General features: G+C 52.5%; 10 protein-coding genes across 10 annotated transcripts; 4 read left to right on the top strand and 6 right to left on the bottom strand.

The window, feature by feature from the left end:
* Window positions 1-506: 506 nt before the first annotated feature.
* Window positions 507-2,240, bottom strand: MRS44_001651 (uncharacterized protein; the record flags this gene model as incomplete). The annotated part of the gene is made up of 3 exons (XM_046280622.1): window positions 507-524; window positions 588-620; window positions 840-2,240. 3 exons carry the CDS (start codon window positions 2,238-2,240, stop codon window positions 507-509), a joined length of 1,452 nt encoding a protein of 483 aa, XP_046138077.1.
* Window positions 2,241-4,114: 1,874 nt separating this feature from the next.
* On the top strand, window positions 4,115-4,846 carry MRS44_001650 (uncharacterized protein; the record flags this gene model as incomplete). The annotated part of the gene is made up of 2 exons (XM_046274842.2): window positions 4,115-4,253; window positions 4,311-4,846. 2 exons carry the CDS (start codon window positions 4,115-4,117, stop codon window positions 4,844-4,846), a joined length of 675 nt encoding a protein of 224 aa, XP_046138078.1.
* Window positions 4,847-5,234: 388 nt separating this feature from the next.
* On the bottom strand, window positions 5,235-7,106 carry MRS44_001649 (uncharacterized protein; the record flags this gene model as incomplete). Its single annotated transcript, XM_046267281.2, has 1 exon — window positions 5,235-7,106. One exon carries the CDS (start codon window positions 7,104-7,106, stop codon window positions 5,235-5,237), a length of 1,872 nt encoding a protein of 623 aa, XP_046138079.1.
* A 2,151-nt stretch (window positions 7,107-9,257) lies between these two features.
* MRS44_001648 (uncharacterized protein) lies at window positions 9,258-10,469 on the top strand (the record flags this gene model as incomplete). The annotated part of the gene is made up of 1 exon (XM_046274843.2): window positions 9,258-10,469. The coding sequence occupies one exon, from the start codon at window positions 9,258-9,260 to the stop codon at window positions 10,467-10,469; it is 1,212 nt and encodes a 403-aa protein (XP_046138080.1).
* A 2,074-nt stretch (window positions 10,470-12,543) lies between these two features.
* Window positions 12,544-14,590, top strand: MRS44_001647 (uncharacterized protein; the record flags this gene model as incomplete). Its single annotated transcript, XM_046279876.2, has 3 exons — window positions 12,544-12,645; window positions 12,699-13,438; window positions 13,492-14,590. The coding sequence occupies 3 exons, from the start codon at window positions 12,544-12,546 to the stop codon at window positions 14,588-14,590; spliced, it is 1,941 nt and encodes a 646-aa protein (XP_046138081.1).
* A 235-nt stretch (window positions 14,591-14,825) lies between these two features.
* Window positions 14,826-16,749, bottom strand: MRS44_001646 (uncharacterized protein; the record flags this gene model as incomplete). Its single annotated transcript, XM_065623775.1, has 5 exons — window positions 14,826-15,553; window positions 15,607-15,955; window positions 16,009-16,225; window positions 16,273-16,498; window positions 16,566-16,749. The coding sequence occupies 5 exons, from the start codon at window positions 16,747-16,749 to the stop codon at window positions 14,826-14,828; spliced, it is 1,704 nt and encodes a 567-aa protein (XP_065480196.1).
* A 390-nt stretch (window positions 16,750-17,139) lies between these two features.
* MRS44_001645 (uncharacterized protein) lies at window positions 17,140-18,180 on the bottom strand (the record flags this gene model as incomplete). Its single annotated transcript, XM_046274845.2, has 3 exons — window positions 17,140-17,866; window positions 17,913-18,094; window positions 18,145-18,180. The coding sequence occupies 3 exons, from the start codon at window positions 18,178-18,180 to the stop codon at window positions 17,140-17,142; spliced, it is 945 nt and encodes a 314-aa protein (XP_046138083.2).
* Window positions 18,181-19,129: 949 nt separating this feature from the next.
* Window positions 19,130-20,203, top strand: MRS44_001644 (uncharacterized protein; the record flags this gene model as incomplete). The annotated part of the gene is made up of 3 exons (XM_046280623.1): window positions 19,130-19,303; window positions 19,386-19,806; window positions 19,869-20,203. 3 exons carry the CDS (start codon window positions 19,130-19,132, stop codon window positions 20,201-20,203), a joined length of 930 nt encoding a protein of 309 aa, XP_046138084.1.
* A 447-nt stretch (window positions 20,204-20,650) lies between these two features.
* MRS44_001643 (uncharacterized protein) lies at window positions 20,651-21,538 on the bottom strand (the record flags this gene model as incomplete). Its single annotated transcript, XM_046274846.2, has 4 exons — window positions 20,651-20,740; window positions 20,791-21,094; window positions 21,148-21,442; window positions 21,487-21,538. The coding sequence occupies 4 exons, from the start codon at window positions 21,536-21,538 to the stop codon at window positions 20,651-20,653; spliced, it is 741 nt and encodes a 246-aa protein (XP_046138085.2).
* A 360-nt stretch (window positions 21,539-21,898) lies between these two features.
* On the bottom strand, window positions 21,899-23,020 carry MRS44_001642 (uncharacterized protein; the record flags this gene model as incomplete). Its single annotated transcript, XM_046274847.2, has 3 exons — window positions 21,899-21,979; window positions 22,036-22,552; window positions 22,617-23,020. 3 exons carry the CDS (start codon window positions 23,018-23,020, stop codon window positions 21,899-21,901), a joined length of 1,002 nt encoding a protein of 333 aa, XP_046138086.2.
* Window positions 23,021-23,611: the final 591 nt, after the last annotated feature.

Genomic DNA, 23,611 nt, shown 5'->3' with positions numbered 1-23,611 from the left:
TACGAACGAGGTCCTCCCAGAAACTTTCACCTGCAGGACGCTTGGCCGCCCAAGTTTGACTCCCCTGGGCCAGTCCAAGGTGCTTGCGAAGAGCCCCATCCACTCCCGATGTGTGCTTGGACCTTCTCCGCGGGCGACGATGCCATCATAATGCAGGACCGGCAGGTGTGATTTCATACCTGTTTCGATACCACTGAGGTAGAGGACCTCAGCAAGGTGATACAAGAGCGAATCAACAGACATGATTAGCCGAAAGGGAAACATATGGGGAGAGCTATGAACAACCACAATGTTGCCGTGGCGGAGCCGATGGGATCGCCCTCCCGTTTCAAAAACCACTATTTCTGTCTTTCCCGGAATGCAAGAGCCCCAAGTTCATGGGATGGTTACGGTCGAATATCCTCCACCCTTCGCTCGTCAATGATCCAAGGTTACTTCAACTAAGCGAGAAGCCGAGTGAGCTGGTGGCCAGGCGGCAGCGGCCCCAGAAGGCCAGATCCACAGGTTTACTTCCTGTAGTAGATCTAAAAATGACACGTTAGTTTCATCCATCTGTTTGGTCAAGACCGGCGTTTTCAGAATCATACCTTCTTGAACTGGAAGTGCAGCTGCAAGATGCCCTGTGATGCGTACAAAATTAGCTACTGTGGGTTCCTGGCACGTAATGGGGATGAGCTCAGACGCATGCGCCTGAACGTTGCCATCAACGTGGCGGGCTGGATCAAGGTTGCATAAAGCAATCCAACAGGCCCTGCCACAGTATGGAGACAGCCAAGTGCGGAGATGCAGAAGCTTTGGGTTGCCACGTGAAGAGTGGTGCAGGAGTCAAGTGGACATACCTTATCAAAGGAGCTCTTGAAGCCTCGATCCCTTTTGGCGCTATAATCCCACTCTCGGTCGACAATGCGAAACGCGATGTCCTCGTATGGAGGGCCTGCAATGAACCGGATGAGGCACGTGTCCTCCTCCCCGGCAGCAGCAAACGACTCTCCTCGTCTTCGACCGTGTTCCCGAATAATCTTGAACGTCGGTGCCTTTGTCTTGTCGATGAGCTCCGGGTAAAAAATGTTGAACTTGTAGCCCTGGACTACCTTGGGTGGTGGGTTATCGTGGTCATAGTGTGTTTGGTTATACTTATTCCAATCGTATCCCATTTGCACCCGGTTGAAGTAACGAGGCTTTCGGGGCCTGTACTTGTCCGCCCACTGCGGCTTGGTGGTGGTGACAGCTTCCTCGCTGGTAAAAATCTCCTCGTTCTCATCCACACCTCGAGCAACCTCGCGATCATACAAGGCTTTGGTGGCCTGAGAAAAGTCCTCGTTATCAGCCTGCGAGAAGCGTTCGGTGCCTGGCGGAACGGATCTGTCCGCGTGGCTGGAGGATGAAACACCTGTTGGCTTTGACGTCTCGTCCTTAGAAATTGAGGGTGCAGGTCGTTGCGAGACATTGGTGGCTGACGTCGACTGGCCAACTGCATTCGCCTTGGCTGGATCGTGGTCCTTCAACTGGTCAAGGCGGTTCTTCTTGATTGTCTCGTATACCTGGTCCAATTTGGCACGGGCTTTCCAAACCCGGAGGCTTCGCAACAACTGTTCCCAGTAATCCGTGTCGATGTCCTCATTGGACTGTAGCTTTGCCTTGATCTGCTTCTCGAGAGCCTCCAGCTGGTCGTGCGTCTTCGGGGCGAGAATCTTGTCAATGTCGTCCGAGACACTGCTGACAACTCTCTGATCATGGCCGTGCGGGTTCAGCTTGGCCTTGCGGTCCGCACAGAGCGTCTGCAGCGACTTCCAGTATTCGCGGTTCGTTGCATTGGTTTCGAGCACGTGGTAAGATGCAATGTCGGAGTCCAGCTCGGCAATCTGCTCTGCATCAAGTGACGTGATGACATCTGCAGGTGCAGGAACATCAATATCGATATCGGCATCGTCGTCATCGAACACGTCGCGGTCGGAATCGATGTATCTCAGGTTGAACGCCAGGTAATCAATGGGCTTTGCACGGCCCTCTCGAACTCGAATATCGGCCTTCTTCTTTGACTGCTTCAACACAAACTTGTCCTCGTCGGCCACGAACTGTCGCGACTGCTCGTCTTGGGTCAAGTACCTGGGATTGATCTTGGAAGTGACTGGTTTCGTGGATTTGGTGATGCGATTGCTCGGATCATGTCTGGGCGAGGTAACATCTCGTCGAGTAGGGGACTTTCGTCCCGAGATCATTGCTCTGCGGCCCGGGTCCATGGTTGTTGATGTTTGAAATGCTATAATGAGAGGAACAAGTCAGGTTGGAGAGGCGGATGAAGGCATCAACATGGATCCTGGAAGGAAGGAGCTTATCGGTGAAAAAAATAGTGGGGCGTTGCAAGAAAATCCTTATCAGGCAACCGCGACTTCGGAGCGATGCACGTGACCACTCAGCTCACTTACACCGACCAGACCTCTGTCGGAAATCCATGTATGGCGGTGTTTATTTCCTATGGGGAATGATACCAATGTTGCTACAACCTGAATTAGTATTTGTACAATCAATCACGTTTGGCATCCCATTAGTGGTACTGAAGCTCCCCCATCACTTGACTCCAGTCCCGAAGGGCCATTTTTTGAGCAGCAGTCGATTTCTTAGTCAGCTTGCAGTTAAGCTTGAAAATAAGTGTGTTTCTGACGTTCCTCCAAGCCTAGTTCGGTGAAAATGGAAGCGAGGTATCAATGGGTGCCGAGGTGGCGGCGCTGAGCAAGGGCGACATCGCTTGAGTTCGTTGCAGCACGAGGACCCTGGAAAAGAGGAATGAGAAGGGTCTCGATGGAGACCGAGGCCGAGCCAGATGTAGCAATAAGTCCGGACATGCATTGTTTTCGCAAGTTCTAAGAGGCAATCTGTGGGTTTACTAATCAATTAAGAGGCTTGAAATGATCATGGAAGCAGCACCAATCTCCATGGATGATTGGGCATTTCTTTCTTAGCATGTCTTTCTCTCAATGGATGATAGTACTCTTTTGACCATTCCCCCCTCAACTTTGGTCAAAGTATAGATAGACTCTTTCATCTTAAGCGCCCTTGAGTTGAGGGTTTGGTTAATATCCATGTCCGATCCATGTTCAGGTTTGACATTGGATCCCGGGATATTTACGAATGAACATTCACCACAAAGCAATCGGTTGATCCAAACCATAGGTTAATAGCCAGCGCAGCTTATAGAGAAGAAGAGTTACTCAATTCATCTCAACTGAAGAACTAGGTATCGGATGTCAATGAACGAGTGAAGAAGGAGATGCCACAATGCCACCCCTACCCTGGATTATCCAAACTCGCAACAAGATTCTCATCTGTCGCCATTTGGACTACCACCTCAAGTAAGCTAAGTGCCAAGAAATAGATAAGATCCATCTCGGCACAAAATACTAGAAGGAACGGTCAAGTCTCCAAACAGGGATCAGTGCGGCCATTTGAGCAAGTTTATATCATCTCAAACTCGCTCGGGCTTGCACCGGGCTCGGACCCACCCCCGCATTGGCACCTGTCTGTGATGTTTGGTAGAGTGGGTGAGAACTCCAAAAACGTTGGACGGCAGAACGATACAAGATAAAAGCAAGAAGAAAGATGAAGGAATTGATATGAAGCGACAATAAAAGGCTTCTAGAATGTGGGGATACGCGCTTTAAGATGCAGAAAGCTGAACTTGTCCCCGCCTCGACATATGCACCTCAAGCTAGGCCGGCCACCCGTTAGCCAAAATTCACACCCGCCCCCGAACCTCCGGACGAGGCACCGGACCGCCTATGCCATCTGGCCCGCAGTGACACGGCAGAAAGTAGTGATGCCAGAGCTCCTTTGGCCTTGCTAAATTGACTCACGCTAGGTCGTTAACAGCCTGGTTCTCAGAAGCTATCGGCGAGTCAATTGACCAGGGAGGAGCTCAGCTCTCGAAAGCTCGGTTGCGTTCTGCAATGGTCAATGGGTGGCTGTTTATCTCATCTATAAAGCCGACTGACGCACCTGCTCTGGAACAAGATCTACTGCTGCATCCTCATCTTCTCTCCACATCTTGCAGGACCCTCTGGTCGACTTTGCCATTTTTACCTTTGTTCGAGACCAATTGCGAATCAACATCTCCAAGATGATGGCTTTCAAGTCCCTCCTCGCCCTGGCTACCGTCCAGGCCGTCTCTGCTCACTTCGGTCTCGTCTTCCCCGCCTGGCGAGCTGATACTCTCTCCGAAGAGAACGAAGAGCGTTACAGCCAGTGGACCTACCCTTGTAAGTCTTGGCCTCTGCCCTGCTCCAGCAACAAGGATCGCTACTGACACGCCCAAGGCGCCGGTGTCGACTACAATGAGAAGAACGTCACCGATTGGCCACTCGAGGGCGGCGCCCTGAAGCTCGAGCTACACCACCCCTGGAGCTATGTCTTTGTCAACCTCGGCCTCGGCGAGAACTCGACCAACTTCAACGTCTCCCTGACTCCCCAGTTCCTCAACGTCACCAGTCCCGGCCAGCTCTGCATCGAGGAGCTTAAGCTGCCCTCGGATGTCAAGGTGTCTGACGGCGACTTCGCCAGCATCCAGGTCGTCACCGTCGGCGACTCAGGCAGCGCCCTGTACAACTGTGCCGACATTCGCTTCAAGAAGGATGCCAAGGGTCCCAGCAACTGCACCTCTGAGAGCGAGTACTTTGCTGTCAAGGAGCAGACTGGCGACGAGGAGGAGCAAAGCAACCAGGGAAACTCTTCCAACTCTGATTCCAAGGAGAGCGGCAACGACAACGCCGCCGGTATCCTGGGCGCCAACATGGTGGCCTTGACCTCTGTTGCGGGTCTTGCTGCTGCTTTTGTGATGGGAATTGGCCTATAATTGGGACTGAGGGTGCAAAAGATGATGTGATGATATAATGAAGGCATAATAAACCATCATGCGTTGAAAGAAACCTTCTATGGTTCTATATAATACATGTTTAACAAGTGCTCCGCTGTGCGTATATGATAAACTGCCTATATGTGCAGTTCCTGTAATCATTGACTGGGTATCTTCTTCCGACTGTCTTTCATTAGCAGTTGTCCCCTGTCATGGAGAGGACGACGACTTACCCTTCCGACCTCGCTAATACCGCCCACCAGACTGGCCGGCCCATGAGAAAAGTAATGTACTCCGACTTTAATAATAAGAAAAGAAGCGGTCATCCAAAACATGCAAAGTGCATACAATTCATCGTTCAAACAATTATCCGACTCATCCCTTCACTTCACTTGACAGGGGCGACAACCTGTTCGGTTGCCAGCTCTTGCAACACCTTTGCCATGGTGATACGCTGGTTGGGGTTTGGATAGAGCATCTCCATGACTAGGCGCTCAAGGCGATCCTTGGAGTTGAGGTTCTCCCTGGCCTCGAAAATCTCGGTAAGCCAATCCCGCATCTGGGACATGGCGGGCTGGCCATTGCCGTAGTTCTTGTGCGGCACGGCAGGGTTGTTGACGCCGGCGATCTGCCAGTACAGAGGTCGCGGGTGCTGTCGACGAGCGCGAGAGTCGGGGAATGCGATCTTGCGCAACACGTAGAGCATGGTGACACCCAGGGCCCAGACATCAGAGGCCGTTCCGCGTTGCTTGCGCCCGATGAACTCCGGAGGGACGTAGTACGGTGTTCCGCCCGTCGTCGGTGAATTAGCGGCCAGGGTCGACAGGCCAAAGTCGCAGAGGACAGCGCCTCGCTCTGGCGAATAGAGGATGTTGGCAGGCTTGATGTCGTTGTGCACCAGCTTGCGACCGTGGATGTAGCTGAGGGCGCTGGCGATATCCCCTAGGATCCTGACGGCGTCATTCCTGTCACCCAAGAACTCGTCGTTGGCCTTGTTCCTCCACCGTGGCGCCGCCGTGAGATCCTTGGCGTCCACATGCTCCATGTAGAGGGACAAGAAACGCGCATCTCCGCCGTAGTAACGTACAATGGACTCGTGCTGCAAGTCCTCCTGACTCTTGCACTCACGGAGCCACATGTCGGCCTGGCGGATGACGTTCCGCTCGTGAACTAATGGCTTGTCGTTGGGGTTTGCGACACGCGTCTTGAGCACCTTGACTGTGACAATGTTATCAGGCACGTGGGAGTGAGTCGCAGTGTAGACAGCCGACAGAGACGTCGATGCGATGGGCTCCCGCTTGGTGAGCTGGTACTCGTCCAGTTCGCAAACACCCGGGACTGCGATCGTGTCGCCCTTTTCGGCGTCTAGCAAAGCGTGGCCATTCACAGTCGAGAGCTCCTTGCTCTCACGGCCGTTGGGAAGGGGAAAGACGAGATGATCCCCGGCAGGTCTGAGGAACATGATGGCGCCGTCGTCACCGGGTGTCTCCGGATCAGAGACGCGGCGTTTCACCCTCTTCTCGTCATACTCGGGAGTCAAGGCTCGCTTGCCACTCGAGTTGATATGGGCAGAGCTGGTCGTCGACGACACGTCCTCGGGGGCCTTTGGCGGCTGAGGTTGGTAGAGCGTCACTGGGCGCTTCTCCAGCACTCGAAAGTCGAGAACGTCAATGTCTCGGACAGTGATGCGCCAGGTTCCAGGCTTCAGAGCCTTGGCCAACCCCGGATTGATGATGTGAGCGGCACTGAGGGGAGGACTCGAAAGTGGCGTCGGAGACACGCTGGAGAGAGAAATTGGCACGTCCGACTTGTTCAGGAAGATGACCTTGTCACTGGCGGGATCGTAATACAGCTCGCACCACAGAGGGGGTCTTGGAGAGTCATCCTGTGTCTCGCCGGGGATACGGACGGAGAACTTGATATCCTTGGATGTCTGAGTCACTGCCAGGACTTTATACTCTGGCTGCTCCGAGGAGGCAACCTCGGCGCGGAGAGCGAGCCACTGGCAACTGTCACTACCAGGGCTCACAGACCGCGCATTGGGGAACTTGGCCAGAGGGCGGAAGAGGATGCGGATGCCCTGCTTGTGGTGGTGGTCCTCAACCTGGAGATCGTCCAGCGGGACGGCCACAGCGTCGGTCGCGGGGACCGGCGCCTCGACGCGAATGCCCCTGAACCGGGCGTCAATCTCGGACTGTGAAAATGGCTCGGTGCGTTCCTCTGAGATGGCCTCAGAGAGCCCGAACCTGGGTTCGGCCATAAGGTTGGTGGTGCCTGTTCGCCATGCGGCGGTGGTGGTAAGCAAGCAGGGCGGTGGGATGACGAGAGGCGACGGGAGACGCCCAGGACGAGAGAAAAGTGAGTGAGTACCTTTGGTACCAGCCAACCAAACTAAGATGATCCAAAAGGAGGTTTACGATTGAGTGTGAATGTATGTCTTGCTGTGAGCGAGCGGTTTAGCCGCGCGGCGGCGCTGCGTAATTTGATGCGGTGGTGATCCAGGCTGAAAAGTGTCGTTGGCCGTGGTGGTGAGTTGGGGATGAGTAAGAAGGGCTGAGATGGGGGATTCGATACGAAGTCGTCCCTCAGCGAGGCGATGCTAGCAAGGCACACGAGGCGGCGGAGCAGTAGGTAGCACGGCTAGGCTCAGGAGAGGTGAGGCAGTGGGCCAGCCAAGTAGCTGGAGGGGAGATGAAGGGGTTTAATAGAGGACAGGAGCTGAAAGGAAAACGGGGCGAAGCGTCCAAAGCTCGATGCGGCAGCCCATCAAAGGAAAGGGAAAAGGTGATTAAATGCAGGAACCAGAAAACACCTGGGATGAGATGGACGGCTTCGACTTTTACGGGGCGAGTTATGGGGAACCAACTGGGCACATCAGAAGGACACGACACGCTGGGGTCTCCTCTTGGGGGGGTTGAAAGGACGGCTTCAGGACAGGCCTGCTGATGGCGACTGGTCTCGTCTCAGTATTCACGAGGAGAGGATGAAAAGTGACCAGAAGAAGGAAGAGTCATCAACAGATCGGGACACCTGTCGCATGGGGTTGTCGAGCCGAGTTGGATCGGGTCTAATAATAAGATGCGGGTGCAGAGAAGAGCAGGAAGCGAAGACAAAGACAGCGTTGACGAAACGGCAGCGGGAGAACGGCGCGAAGCGAGGCCAGTGGGTGCCTGGGAGCGGTCCAAGTTGGGGTTCTGGATGGGGATTTAGGGTGCGCTCCGGCTGGTATTGGTCAACTCTGCTGGTAGGGCTGATCGCAAGGCCTTGCCTCATTCTCGTGGCTGTGTTGTTTGGCGAGAGGTATCCTGGCTGTCTGAATCTGCGGTCCATGTACTTGGTGGTTTGAACCTTGAAGAACCTCATGGATATCTGCGCCACAAGCGATAGCATGCAAATGGGGCTGATGAGCCCTTTCACTGCGTCATGTCAAGGGAAAGGCGGGAATGATCTGGCATCCGCACAAAGATAACCGGCGGCCTGACAAACGTCCCGCTTACCGGTGCTCAGGCGGGTTCGACCATGACGAAATTGACGCTGCTGGTGAGGGCCTCCATCTCAGCATGACCAGATAGCCAAAGGACGATAGAGAGCGGCGAATTGTGTGGAATAAAGCAACGAACGTGAGGTTGTCACGACCTCCATACACAAAGACACTGCCCTTTTTGGTCAGCCGTGGTCTCACCGTGAGATTCTCTTCCAGAACGCAATGGAATTTGCCTCGTGACTTTGGGTCGGCAGAGAGAACAGCTCACCGACAACGGAGTCGTGTTGGGTCCCGATCGCCTTTAGGCACTGTAGGCTGCACGGTCTGGAGGTCAGCACGCGGCTTCCCTGGTCCCGAAATTGTACGCCACCGTGTTTCCAATTGGTTGCACATTTTGATACGGGTCTTACGATCAGGGCTGATTGGATAGCTTATTTTTCGCCTCGGCCATGATTGGCTCACGGAGTGGCGGAGTTATGCAGGCGCAGGCTCGCGTGCCCGATGATAGGCCCGTGCGTCCAATCAGAGCCAGATTTGGCAGCCACGTTTATGGCCTCAGGCATTCATGCCTGCATGGTTGGGGGCCACGCACAAAGGGGAAACAAGTTGGTATCGACGGCACCCCCAAGACTGGTGCATCCTGTTTTCGTCACCACGCCCGCCTCCATATTCCCAAGATCCAACCGTCCACGACTCCCAGACTCCGCCCAAAAGCCCACGAACGAACGCTCTCACTGCTTGCTTCAGCGCCCTCTGTGACTGCTGGACACTCCCTGAACGATACTCGCCATGGCCATGAAATAGATCCAAAAGCTCACACGAGCTTTGACGCGATACCCCCCTGGGCCCTCTCTCTGGACACTCTACTCAACCCCCCGATCCTCCACCCCCGATATTCTACCAAATCCCATCGACTGTGACCTCGACATGGACGATCCGGGCTGGTCATGGCCGGCCTGGAAATTCGGCATGAAGAGGGATGACCTCTTTACCAAACTCCACGATCAGTACAACACCTTTACCTTCAACCTACAAGACCCCGAAGCTTTTCACCACGACGTCTACGAAATCTCCCGCGATGCTGATACCACTGACGAGTTCCATCGCTTGATGGCCGACCGGCAGCGCCAGCGGATTCGTGAGCTACATGAATCTCTCGAGTCCCTTGCTGTCGAGATCATCGCCAACCCCAAGCTGATGGACTCTGAGCACTGGCAGTACGCACTCCAGCTCTTCCGGACCAAGTCGTTTGACTCCATCGTCCGCTACTTTGCAAGTTATCTCCCCGACAATTACCTCGACCGTCACGATCAACAAGATCATGACACTATTTCTATCGCATCCTCATCCTCTTTCTCCGAAACCAACAGTATCAAAACCGAGGGCACCACGGCCAGCAGTGTCGATGATGCTCTCCCCAGTTTCTTTGATGGCGAGTCCATCATGACAAAGGAACCTCTATCTATTCACACCAATATTCGGCCCATGACTGTTGAGGGCCCCCTTTCGCCTCCTCATTCTGAGGCAGAGCACTCCGAGTCTTCAGCCTCATCACCGGCATGCTGCTCGGAGTCGCACGAATACTCCTCCAACCCCCCCTCACGCTCCATGTCGTTTTTTGGGTCAGAGTCGGGGCCATTTGGCCCTGGTCTGACCCTGACACACATTCACGACGACGATGAGACCTCGCAGTCTGACGATGGTGACACAGCTGTCACCTCGGACTCGGATTGCGCAGAGAGCCCGCCGCCGATGGACATGCTAAACGATGGAGAGCAATCTCACGATACCCTTGACGAGGAGGATCTGGAGGAGGACGAATTTCCTACCGCTCAATTTCCTGAAGATGCTAGCGACGCTTTCGATTTCTGTAACGATACCCCAGATTCCGACAACACTCCTACCCCCCGACAGGAGGCCATCGCGTCCTGCTACATTGAGTACAAGTCCGTTGCGCCGTGGAGGATTCCCTCTCACCGTCGCTCGCCTTCACCCTCACCGAAGTACTCACCCTACCGCCGAGAAGGCTCTGCACTGAAGGACATCCGCCGGAGTCCTGAGGAAGCGCTCAGCAAGATCCAGAAACCCATGCTAGATCACGTAAAGAGACGGCCTGTGGGTAGACGAAGGCTGGACTAGCCTTTGGGGAGGCAGGGTGCCATGTATATATCTGACGCAAGCTGTAAATACCCGTACCTGATGACTTTTAATCTCTTTCTTAAACACCTCTACTGCTGATCGCGACAAGGTCACTCTCTTCCACTCAGCCTTGATAATGCGGCTCCTGTGGTCATTTTCAAGCGAAAGTGCCCTGCTTTTAGAACGAGGAGTGAGTACTAACTCTCGCCTGATGTACCTGTAGTTTTGACGTGACCTTTGTTCCTGGGTGGGATGTATCACGACACGTGGGTCACCTGGTTGTGGTGTTGACATGCGACAGCCGGGCATCACGAGGCCACATCTGTTGCTTGTAAAGAACAGGGCGCCCTGATCAAGGCGAGCACCACGTGGATAATGACGTCGATTATGTTGCTTTTGAATCGAATTCTTGCTGATTGTTCATCAGCGATGACATTTGTGGGAGTGTACCTTGCATGGTGTTCCTGGTGTTGGCGGCTGTCAACAAGCCACGGCCAAAGTATGCTGTAACGACATCGTAGATCTTTTTGTATCATGATAAAGGTAATATGAGTAGATGAGTAGATGAGTAGATGACATGACATGTATGTTGGATGAGGGCTGGAAATTATTGCGTTCTACACAAGGATACCCTTTAGCACTCGGTGTCAACCACCAGATGTCTCCTTAATGAGGCGAGATTTTCCCCGAATTCTTCCTATGCCGCTCTTGTCTTCATCTTCTTGAGAGCCCTGGTTATGTTTTCAGGTAGTAGGGTGTTTGTTTCTTTCTCATTTAGCTTGCGAACGATTTCGTGATGGGTATCTTGTGCAAGTCTTGGTTCCTCTGCCGGGCTCTACAGTCTTGGGGTCACCACTGTGGTCCCTGAGTACTCAACCCTCCCGAAGTGGTTGAAGCTGGTGATCGTTTAACATCTATTGATCTCGGCAACCTACCGTGGTATAACGAGTATTGCACATCACTAGGGAGCTGCGGCTAGGAGCTTACAAGAAGTATCTTCAAATGGTGGGATGATAGCATGAGAAAGTGCTTGAACCATCTGTACGCGCCTGGGTTTATCAGCTGCGTAATCAGGAATTACATTATCGCAGAGGTGAAGCAAGAGACAAAGACAGCTGGCATTGCCCTGAATATTACAGTCTCTGGGCCAGAGGTTGCTTTTGGGACGAGTGGCTCTGAAATGAATGGGCTTGGGATGAACGATCCCTCTGGGTTGGAAGTTTTTGTTCCGGCTTGGGCTGTGTCCTTGAGCTGGGTTGCTATTGCTGCAGTGTAAGAGATCTTATTGTGAACCGTAGCTTATGACATCCATGTCGTGAAAAAAATTCCATAGCTTCCATACAGGCGATCATTGTGTAATTTTTAATAGTATGTAATTAAATACAAGCTTTATCAGGCCGTCTTCAAGGCTCGCAATAGCAGTGGAGGTCCTTAGGCCCGAGATCTGCTGTGTGCGGCATGGCTCAACCTATACAGTGAGGAGCAGGCTAGCATAGACACCCTTGAGGGTTTCAGCTCCGAGGATACCTCTGGCTTCATTGCCATCCAGGCCATCTGACTGGAGAATTACGGTGCGGCCAAGATCCAGCAGGGTGAGCCCCTTGCTCGAGGCGCGTAGAGAACCCTGGCTACCTTGATGAGTGAGAGGAGGGAAGCAAGTAGGGGTTCATGGGAAAGGGAAGAGAAAAAGACAACCATGTTCACACACGGGATTCTAGCTTAGCATAAAATTTGAGACCGTGAATTGTACTTATTAGGAACCTTAATTGCTTGGTCTGCAAGAATAGTGAAGACCCAAACGCGTGCACACACAAGTGTATATGCTATGATGTTGACGGGATGACATACCAATGCACCCCACAGAGCAACGCTCGCTGCATGTATTTCTGAAGGTACCTATGAGGAGTAGATTGCGTAGGTGTAACAAATTTCAAGCAACTTGAGTGGGCTTTTACTGCAATGCTGCCCAAGGAAAGTACCATGCTCAGTTCCTGCAGCTTAACTGATTGTGTTCCTTCAGGAAGATGCGCCCCGCACTTGATGACCAAACTTGACTTCACCAACATCCGTTGCAATGGCGTCAAAGACCACTGCTCCCTACGGGGAATGGAAGTCACCCATCTCGGTTGAATCTGTTACTTCAAAGACCCGGAGCCTTTCCGCTCCCAGAGCTAGTGTGAGTTTTCTCTTGTGTGAACTGAACGACTGCTGACATCGGGTCGGCGATAGCCTGAGTCCGGCAGGGCCTTTTACACCGAGAGTAGAGAAGATGGAAGCACAGCCATTGTTGAGATCACAAAGGACGGATTGAATGAAGCCCTTCCAGCCGAGTACAGCGCCAAAAACACAGTCTACGAATACGGAGGCTCACCCTACGCCATCCTGTCTGATGACCGCATCATATTCTCCAACAAAGGCAACACGGTTCATATACTCAACCCAGACACCAAGAAAGTCACTCATCTGACCTCGTCACCCAACTTGAGATACTCAAATTTTGATGCCAATCCCACTTCTCCTTGGGTACTGGCTAACCAGGAAGACCACGAGCATGACACCCCAGACCAAATCCGCAACTATATTGTGGCGATCAACACCGAAACAGCTGAAGTCAGGCGGATCCGTGACAATGCCGATTTCTACTACACACCTTCCTTCAGCTTTGACGGGACAAAGGCCGCCTGGCTGGAGTGGAACCACCCAGATCTTCCTTTTGACGCGGCGAAGCTGTACTCTGCGACTTGGAATCCGGACGGCTCAGTTTCAGACGTTCACATTATCGCCGGAGATAACCGTGAAGGCGTTGCTGAACCTCGATGGGGTCCCGACGGTAGTCTTTTCTTTGGAAAAGAAGAAGGTGCATTCCGAAAGCTATTCCGAGTCGCCCCTGGTGCAGATGTACCAACGGAGATCAAGCTCGAGGGCCTGGACAACGCGGAATTTGGAGACCTGCGTTGGTTTCAAGGAAGGTGAGATATGGGTCACATTCATTGACTGGTAGTATCTTGCTAAAGCCTGTCAGTCACACATACGCGCCATTATCGTCCCGCTTCTTGGTTACCGCTCCCGTCACCCTTGGGGTATCAAAGGTGATTATTGTTGATCTTGAGACAGGTTCATGGAAAGAAGTTGGAGATCCATCGATCTTATCCGAAGTTATTCTGGACTCAGTGGCTCGTCTAGATGATACTTCGTTCATCATCACGGGAGCTGGAACGACGTCTGCCCAAGCGCTCTACCGAGTTAACATTGCCGACTCTGTTCAAATTACAAAGTTGCGTAACTCGACAGAGGAGACTTTCCCGGATTCTATATACTCCCAGCCGGAGTCGCTCACCATCTCCTCCAAAGGACAGCCGCATCGAAAAATCCATGGATTCCTCTGGATGCCACATAATCCCGACTTCGTAGCACCAGAAGGGGATCTGCCGCCTCTCATCATGATGAGCCATGGAGGTCCCACCTCGTTCACAGGACTGGGCCTCAAACTCAGGATCCAGTATTTTACGTCGAGGGGCTACGCATATCTTGCCCTCAACTATAATGGATCTAGCGCCCATGGCCGCGCGTATCGAGAAGCTCTCTTTGGCAACTTTGGCTTGGTGGACTCGGATGATGCTGCAGAGTTTGCCATCTACCTCGCCGAGACAGGAAAGACGAGGATTGGGGCAGCAGGCATCACTGGTGTCAGTGCAGGAGGATACAACACCCTTCGAACCTTGACTCGTCACCCCTTAGCCTTCGCCGGTGGTGTCTGTCTCTCTGGTATCAGCGACGTCAAACGTCTCGACGAATCCACCCACAAGCTGGAGTCGGACTACGTGGAACATCTGGTTCTAGGACCGGGAGTAGACAAGGGCGAAATGGATCGGATCTGCCGCGAGCGAAGCCCATTGTTTGACGCCCACAAAACCAAGGCACCACTCCTGCTGTTGCACGGAAAGAAGGACATGGTTTGTCCTCTGGACCAGGCAGAACAAATGGCCGACGCAATCAAGGAGGCAGGAGGAGATGTCAAGCTGATTGTTGCCCCGGATGAGGGACATGGTTTCTATCAGCCCGGGAACGTGAAGATGTGGTTGGAAGAAGAAGAGAAGTGGTGGCGAAAGACGCTACTCTAAGTACCTATATTGACAAGCATATCAGTCGTGGAACTAGGAAGAGACAAAGAGAAACAGTGTTGATTGTATCGGGATCGATCTATTTGCCTTGTCGCTCACGAACAGTTTCAGTGCCGGAACACGTTATAGTGTCGAATGGTATTTGGTGCTCTGCCACACAGCTCAGCATATGAGCATAACTTAGATACAGTCCGGAAACTGGTGATCTCAAATGCCCCTTGATGGCTTCCACGATCTAGCCTCGATTTCTTCTTGTTCTATAAGCTTCGAGACTGTCAAGATCTATTTCATCATCTTGGGGTATATCAATGCCACAATCCTCTAATTGCGCTCCCAGCTGAACCGACAGCATGCGGGCAACGGCGTGGATTTCGCCAGCAGTCTGCAAAATGCCAAACAAGAACAGGGCATCACACTTGCTCTGCTCGCTTCTCCCCACGCTAAAGTCCTGTAGGAAAACCAGAGCAGCGATGTACGCCGTGTAGTCTTGGATTGGGTTCTGGAGCGCCATGACGAGATCTCGCGTGTGCTGGAACACGTCGAGGACTTTGGCTGCAGCGGCAAACATCCTGTTGTGGCTCTCGTGTGTCAGGAGCTCTGCTTCAGGCCCTTGGAGGCATTTTGCCTTTTGAGCTGCTGTCTTGTGGAGGCACATGGTGGCGGTATGGATTAGGACGTTGACGAAGACGGCGTGCTGGCATGATGAATTCTGTGGCAGCTGGAGGTTGGCAGGGAGCATGTCTGCCAGAGCCGATAAGCCGTGGTCGATGCCTTGCAGCTGCTTGCAGTACTCTCCATCGTCTAGATTGTCCGAGTTCGGCTGGGGTGCTGTCTTGGAGGCTTGGTAGAATAACGACGCCGCCATGACTCGAGCTCCATAAGTCGAAGGAGTTGTGTCTATTTTCCGCAATGCTTCACGCAGTGTGCTCGTGGGCTCGGGAGAGCCATTCTGAAAGGCCTCCTCTGACGCGGGAAGTAACGTGAAGACCTTGAAAAAAGCTGTCAATATCGTTCACCTTCTAGCCGTGTCTCAGGGGTAAAACTTGCGTCCTGGTCATCGATAAGTGCAGGTAAACCCGAAGTTGCAAAGAGCAGTCGGTCCGAGACGTAAGCAACCCACCACGTTCGGCGCCTTTCTTCTAGCTCACACCAATCCTCAGGCGGTTGCATTATAGTAGGAAATATGGAAGGGGGGCTATTGTTGCTGTCCCGGTCAAGTTGATGCAGGTTGAGCAGCTGTGCCATCCGGATGGCTCGACCCAGGCTGACACAGGCTCTTGAAAAGTTTGCATTTCGAGCCTCAAAGTTGGCAATAAGAAGCCAGCATTGAACGTGAGCGACACAAACTGGATGGTCTTGCTGGTCCTGCGGGAGGTGGTTAGTAGCTAGGTAGGTAACGGACATGATGATGGACTGACCCTCATCTCGTCCTCCTCGGCGAGTGCTCTCCCCCGTTTGTATAGAGAATTGGCCAAGGGAGCATGTATCGGAATGACACTTGCACCCGTTGCCATTACCATTTGCTGCAGACATGCTGGAGGCTGTGAGCTGGGAGAAAGGCGTAGAGAAGACAAGTAGCGAGAGCGGTGTATCATTGGCGACGCATGGTGAAGCTTGTCAAAGTAGAGCGCCGTTCTGCTCTACGGGTTAGCAGCAGCATTCATGCGGAGGAAGTGGCTCACAGCTCTTCCAGTAGCTCGGTTGAAGCAACGTCAGTTGAAGAATGCTCATCATGGTGTTCCTCATCGGCCACGTCTTGGGAGGATGGCTGACCCTCGTCTTGTGGCTCAGCAACCACGATACCTCCACTGCTACCATCCAAGGCACCGGTACTGGAAGATGTGTCTGGCTCCTCTGGGCGTGTTGCTTCCCCGGCGCTGAGAGTTTGTATGCGACTTTCAAGCTGGACTGAAACATGTATGCGACCCGAATGAGTATTTCTAGCCTCCAATTTCTACCATGGTCTTGTACTCACCCAGCTTCTCTTCAAGATCGCGGACTTGCTTCCGTTTCCCCTTATTCACCTTTCTTTTGGTAGGAAAGCTGCACTCTTCTTCCCCTGCCCTAGCGCAGCGGCCGCATTGAGGTAGGACGCGGTCACATTTGAGTTTCTTCTGTCTGCATGACGTGCATGAGAGCCTGGAAATAGATGCTGTCATTGGATGTGCCGTGCCGGACGCACTCATTGTATGCTTCGGTGTCCGATAAAGAGCGGTTGATGATGCATCATATCCTCATAAGCACAGCACGTTCGGGGATTTTACAGTGCTGTACTGTAAGCTCCCTGGCGGCGCCACTTTATCGGACAATGCCAAGATTACCGAGATACAGTACCCCCAGGCAACTCCGACGCGAACCAGGCCCTTGCGTTTCTCGAATGAATATTCTTACTACATAGAGCCCCAAAGGTTAGAGCTTTATACTTAAGAGTGGACAACATGCCGTGTGGGCAGCTCATCTCGGCCTTGACTTTTTGCAAACATCAATGCTCTGTTTTACCGTTCTGACTGCCTCCTCAGTTCTCGGCTCCAACTCAAAGATTCACAAACTCAAATAAGACCAAACTCGACCGCAGCGGTCCTGAGTTCCCCCTCAATATCCTCTTCCGTCATCGACTTGAGCCCCAACCGATCATTCCACGATAGTTCCTTGAAATCTGTACCACCATAGCCCTTTCCATACATCATCTGGTAATAATAGTTAAACATCCCAGACATATCTCCCTTGCTTCTCTTCTCATCAGAGTCGCGGACGAGCTCGTCGACGTCGAGGTCAGCGATCCTTCCATCTTCCACAGTGCCAAAGTCAATGCCCGTAACCTTGGATGCCAACTCAGTAAGGAGACGTTCGCTGACTGCAGCGGAATAAATGTACACCGGCTGGTTGGCGGTTTCGGCAAAGTGCGCAGAGTCAAGGACCTTGGCAACGGCAGTAGCGATATCTGGCAGAGTTGACGTCCCAATCATGTTGTTACCTCCGTTATGAAAGGTGGCCTTCTTCTCTCGAAGGTTTGGGCCCAAGACCCCAAATCTGAGGCACATCTCGAAAAAGGGACCATTGTTGATTGAAGTCCACGTCGTGGGTGAGTCGGTGGATGAAATAACGCTGGTCAAGTACTCGCGGATCTTTGCCTTTTCAGTGACAATGGGCAACTTCCGCGACAAGGGCGATTCGAGATTGGTGCTGTACTCCGATGGGATGATGCGCTTCACCGAGGCCTCAATGGCAGCGTCGATCATGATCTTCTCTGTCAAGAGAGCAGGGTTCGGCACAGCGCTACAAGGAGTCAGCTCGGTACCGGCTGGGGTATCTGTCTTCATACCTTACGACTGCATCTTGTCCCCTGAAAGCCGATACAAGGTCGTCCTTGTTGGCTAGGTCCACCTTGACGGACTTGATACCTTGGGGGACAGCCTTTGTGGAATCCTTGCGTTGGATAGCAGTGACAGAGAATCCAGCTCCTTTCAGGGCAGTGAGAATGTGAGAACCCAGCGTTCCTGTCGCCTATAAGTTGGTCAGAACATGCTGGGCATAGTCAACAGAGGGTGCCATACGCCTAGGAGAGCAACGTTTCTCGCGATTTGGGCCATGTTGTTTGTGGGGAGTATGAAAGATACCAAGTCCTTTTTGGTCTTCTGGTTTGATATAGTTGTGTAGGAAACCGTACCGTGTACTTGGGGGGGTTTTATAGAGTTGAGAGGAACGTGCAAGGCCACCTCATGCGATCGACAACCCCCGACCCTCTGTGCCCCTTCTACGTCCCACTGCGCCAGACTCATCAACATTTACTAAAGCGTCTACAACTCGAGAACGATATTCCAATCAGTGTTGCAGATCAGATGACAAACTCGGCCTTCTGAAGTTCCGATTGGGTGGGCTGACAAATAAGCCGTGTGATACTTGTCTTCGGTGTCCGATATAGTGCGAGAGTCTGTCCGGTCCAAGTACGGAGAGATACTACATGGACAAACTTGATTTACGGACTCTCTCAACACGTGGGGACATGGATTAATGTGAAAAGATGTGAGAAACAAAGGTTACCTGGAAGATCATGAAACCAAGCCTCCTGGTATTTGGACAAATCACCCTCTTTATCACTAATTGCAGAGGGTTTTCGGAAAACTGAAACCATTCTGGCCCTCAGTTCTTTGATAAAACTGACAAAGTACCCTGTAGGATGAATAGTGATTCCAGCTTTACGGTTTACAAATTTTCGGGCAAACTTTGCAGATGAAGTCTATCTGGTGGACATTCTCGGTATTTCACGATGCCCCGAGCTGGTCTGACTCGTGAGGATTACGGAATCATTTCGCACTCATCTTGACCTACGCGTATACTTGGCGGCGTATAGGTCTCGAATGCAAGTGTCATAGTGAGTTTCCAAGATGGATCGCTGCTGGTATAAAGCCATCCGTCTCGGAACATTTCCAAGTGTCTTGGCCATCCATCCGTCTTCTATCATCCCGACCACACACCGTTGCACGCCCACGACAAATTCCGTCTTTGTTTTTATTTTGGATAAATCATCCCGTCATCACAATGTCCAAGCTCTTGACTGTCTTCGGTGCCACTGGCGCTCAGGGTGGCTCTGTCATCCGGGCCGTCCTGGCTGACTATGTCCTCTCGAAGGAGTACAAGATTCGAGGTATCACCCGTGATGTCTCCAAGCCTGCAGCACAAGCCTTGGCCGAAAAGGGTGTCGAAGTCGTTGCGGTAAGTTCCCTCACTAGCTTACCCCCATCCCATCCATGTAACCTCCACTCATGGCATATCCTGAGACTCACACACATTGCAGGCCGACATGAGCTCCAAGGAGACGCTTGCTGATGCCCTGAAGGGCTCACACACTGTTTTCCTGGTTACGACCCCTGACTTCATGTCCGCCGGTGGAAGCCAGGAGCTGCCCCATGGTAAAAACGTTGCCGACGTTGCCTCTGACCTTGGTGTCAAGCACCTGATCTACTCGTCTCTTCTTCATGTTACCGAGACCACTGAAGGGCGCCTTAAGCACGTTGTTCACTTTGACGACAAGGCCGAGGTGGAGCGGTACATCCGCTCCAAGGGCATCCCGAGCACCTTCGTTCTCCCGGGCTATTTCATGAGCAACTTTACCTCGTTGCAAATGATCAAGAAGGGCGATGATGGTGTTTATTCTCTCGCGTATCCGGTTGGCGACAAGGCCAAGTTCCCGCTTATTGATACTCCATCAGATCTCGGTAAGTCATAGCGCCCAGCCATCGACGGTCTAGCAATGTCACTAACTCGGGGTGTTCCCTAGGTAAATACGTCGTTGCTGCAATCCGAAAGGAACCCGAGGTCCTTGGCAAGCATATCCTCGCTGCTGCCGGCTACTACACGCCAACTCAGATCGTTTCCGAGTTTGAGGAAGTGGTTGGGAAGCCGGCCCGCTTCGTGCCCATTGATGCCGCAACTTACAAGAGCTTTCTCCCAGAGCCGCTGGCTGACGAGATGCTTGAGAACCATCTTTTTATTGAAGAGCCGGGTTACTACAATGGCCAGGACCTCAAGGAAAGCCTGGACCTGTTGAGCAGTGTTGGACTTCAGCCCACGACCTGGAAGGAGTTTCTTGAGGCCCATAAGGCGGAGTTCTAAGGGCCTTGACATTGCCATGCCTCGAGACTCTATTTTTAGCTAGATATAACGTCTTGTGAGTTCAATAGAAGTTGCTGTACAGTTTATATACTGAGTTTGGAGATCTCTCCAAGTGTTTCGCTATTTCGAGTCCATCCGCCTCAATTTCATGACTTATACTTGATTACTAAAGTGTCTAAATAGAGAAGTTCAGCACAGTATACGACTCAAATATTAACCGAGGCTGCTAGCTATCCTTGCGTATGTAAAATCGTCGAACTTGAAAAAAGTTTCTTCATATTGTTTCCCGACGGTGTCATATGAGTATAGGTTAAGTATCGGCGTGGGGGCATGGAGGTTAATTCATGCCAACACCAACATATCAGCTCCTTGGACACCTCTTGATTCGATATACAGGAGTAATTTTCTGAGAAATATAGCTAAGTTAATGGCTCCCCAGTCTTGGGTTCAAAAATTCTCAGAGAATGGCCTGATATCCATCTCCTGCGTGAATGCAGATCGCGGCTGTGTGTGAAGGTGCCAATACGTCTCGGCAATCTAGCGGTTCAGTTTCGTAATAAATAATTATCAGGGGAAAGTTAACTCACCGCATCTGGTTGTATCTTGCTGTCCGGTATACCAGTCTTGCCCCACGCCTTGGAGGCCGGGGTGTCGATGAGTCCGTCAACGACGACGTGTGCAACATGAACTCCCTGAGGACCAAATTCGCGGGCCAGAGACTGATTCAGCGCACGCATGGCAAACCAGCCAGCGGCAAAGGCGGAAAAACCAACCGAGGCTTTGACGGATGCCGTGGCGCCCGTGGTGATCAAGGTTGGTGGGTGAGGCGAATCCTTGACGGCTTTGCGTAGCAGAGGTAGTGTCTTTTGTGCAAAGTTGAAGAATGCGTCCCTTTGGAAGATGAGAATCAATTTACGCCGGCTAAAGGAAAAGGAACTGCTTACCCTGTTTTACCAAAGCTGTTTTGGAACTCGTTTAGTTGCAGTTCCAGGAAAGGCTTCATCATGAAACCGCTGTTGACGTTGTAGACGGCCGCCGCGAGCTTTGAGTTCGGCAGCGCTTCCCCCACGGTGTCAAAGGCCCGGCTCAGTGATTTAGCGTCTGTCACATCGGCCACTATGCCAATCGCCTGGCCGCCAGCCCGCTGAATGTCCTGCAAGGCATCCTCATAGCTCTCTGGTCGGCGAGCCAACATGACTACGGGATACGTCTTCGAAAACCGGAGAGCAGCGGCTCGACCTTGAGAAGTCAGTGCGAGGACATATTTTCTGGAGGACTCGTACCTGTGCCGGGGCCGACTCCAGCGATAATGGTGTAGAACGAGCTTGTCGCCATTATATCAGCGCTGCTAGACATGGAGCAACTTTGACCAGAGTTCACGGGTGATGATGAAACTGTCAAGGAACAAAAGGAAGGAGATGATGGTTGACTGCCAACCTATATCAAGGGGACGTGGAGAGTCGACGACACCATATATCTAGTTCTGGTTTAGAGCCGGGAATCATCGGACACCGAAAGGCATTGGAATAGTCATCACGAACAAGGCCGATCGCTGTAATTGCCATCGAATCAGAGTTATGGAAATTAAAGGGCTTCCATTCCTTAGTAAAGGGAAAATTACGTAGAGAACCTATTCTAGAAGCAAGATGCATGCTTTAGTTTTCATCATGACATTAAAAGACCATTCGTCAACCTCTAGAAACCCGACTTGAGCTCTCCCTTGGACTGCCAAACCTCGTACTCAAAGTCAGGCTGGAACTCGGTGTATAGAGATTCCTAAACAACAAGATTAGCACACAATTCTGTAGGGAGTCATGGTAAGAGAAACTCACTGGATCGGCGTTGTACTTGTATGTGTACTGCGCCTCCTCGTCGCCGATGATCTGCTTGGGAAGACCACTGCTCTCAACGAGCAGCTGCACCTCACATGTCCTCTCCATGAGCGAAAAGAGATATGCCGCCTCATCAACAGTGCCACCAGCTGTAAGAAGACCATGGTTCTGCAAGATGACAGCACGGTTCTTGGGCCCTAGCGCCTCAGCGATGCGAGCACCCTCCTGGTCCTCAAAGACGACGCCGCCAAAGTTGGAGTAGACGCTCTGGTTGTTCCAGAAGATGCAGGCGTCCTGGTTGATGATGTCGAGGGGCTTACCAAACGTCGACCACGCCTTGCCGAACTTGGAGTGCGCGTGACAGGCCGCGTCGACATCAGGGCGAGCCTTGTGGATGGCTGAATGGATCATGAAGCCTGCGGCGTTGACAGCGACGCGGTTGCCGCCGATGACTTGGCCGTCTTCGTTGATGTGTACCATGTCGCTGGCCTTGAGCATGCCAAAGTGAACGCCCATGCTGGTTCATGTTAGTGTCATGAAGTCCTCAGGGGAAATCGATGTGTCATGGCTCGTCAACTTACGGGTTGATCCAGAAGGTAGTGGGATCAACAGGGTCGCGAACACTGATGTGTCCCGCAGCTCCCTCAGTGAAGCCCATCCGAGAAAACACACGGAACGCACCAGCCATGTGCTCCAGCTGCCATTGTCGCTTCTGGTACGGGTCCTCGATCTTGGGGATGCCGGGGTAGGGGATGCCTCCCGTGGCGACGGCGGCAAAGTTCGTATTCACCTCGGCCTCGGGGGCGGGAGCCGTGGCCTCGGCGCTGGTGGCGAAAGACGCTGAACGCGGGATGGTGAGCTTTGAGGGAGCCTTTTGAGGGGCGGTGATGAGGCGTGGTTTGAGAGTGGTGGTGAGCGAGCGTGTGGCATGCTTGGTGATGAGCCGCCGCAAGGGCGCAGTTCGGAGAGTTGCCGAGGAGAGCATTTTGAATGTGCGAGTGTCGACTGGGGGTTACGAGTTGAGCCTTGGACTAGAGTGTAGAGTAACAATACTGAGTCGAGTCACTGAATCACTAGCAAAAGACGAAGCTATCTCCCTTGAGCGCGGCCTGGCTCAGCCTTTGTATCAACTCCATGACCGGACCGGCCGCGCCGGCCCGGAGGTCAGATATCGAGCCGATCACGCCCTTCTGGAGATAGAGACAGAGTTAGGGTTGCCCGTTAGCTGCGAACTACTCCTCCAACCGCGTTGCGGCAGGTCGGTGGATCTGGTTCGAATGCGGGGTGCAGAGTCATGACAAATCTGGGCGCGACCATTTGGCCAAGCGAGGGGGGTTAGTTGGCGAGTCAGGTTAAGAGTTGTGACTAAACGGATAGATAGGCATATTGGAGCGTGGGGTGGACTTGGCTTGGAGTTGACCTCATCAAGTTGTTACATACACGAGAGTTCTGGCCAAGTCTTTGTTTTGGAGTTGAGGCTGAATATCTCCATCATGCCATATATCTACCCAAGTTGTGATCCCAAATGCCCTGCCCCGATAACTTGAAATTACAGCTGACGATTCGCTCGCTCTAT

Source organism: Fusarium solani, assembly GCF_023522795.1.
Source record: "Fusarium solani strain SB1 chromosome Unknown bctg00000000, whole genome shotgun sequence".
NCBI lineage: Eukaryota > Fungi > Ascomycota > Sordariomycetes > Hypocreales > Nectriaceae > Fusarium > Fusarium solani.
The sequence above is the reverse complement of the archived record's forward strand: the minus strand, read 5'-3'. Positions and strand labels throughout refer to the sequence as shown.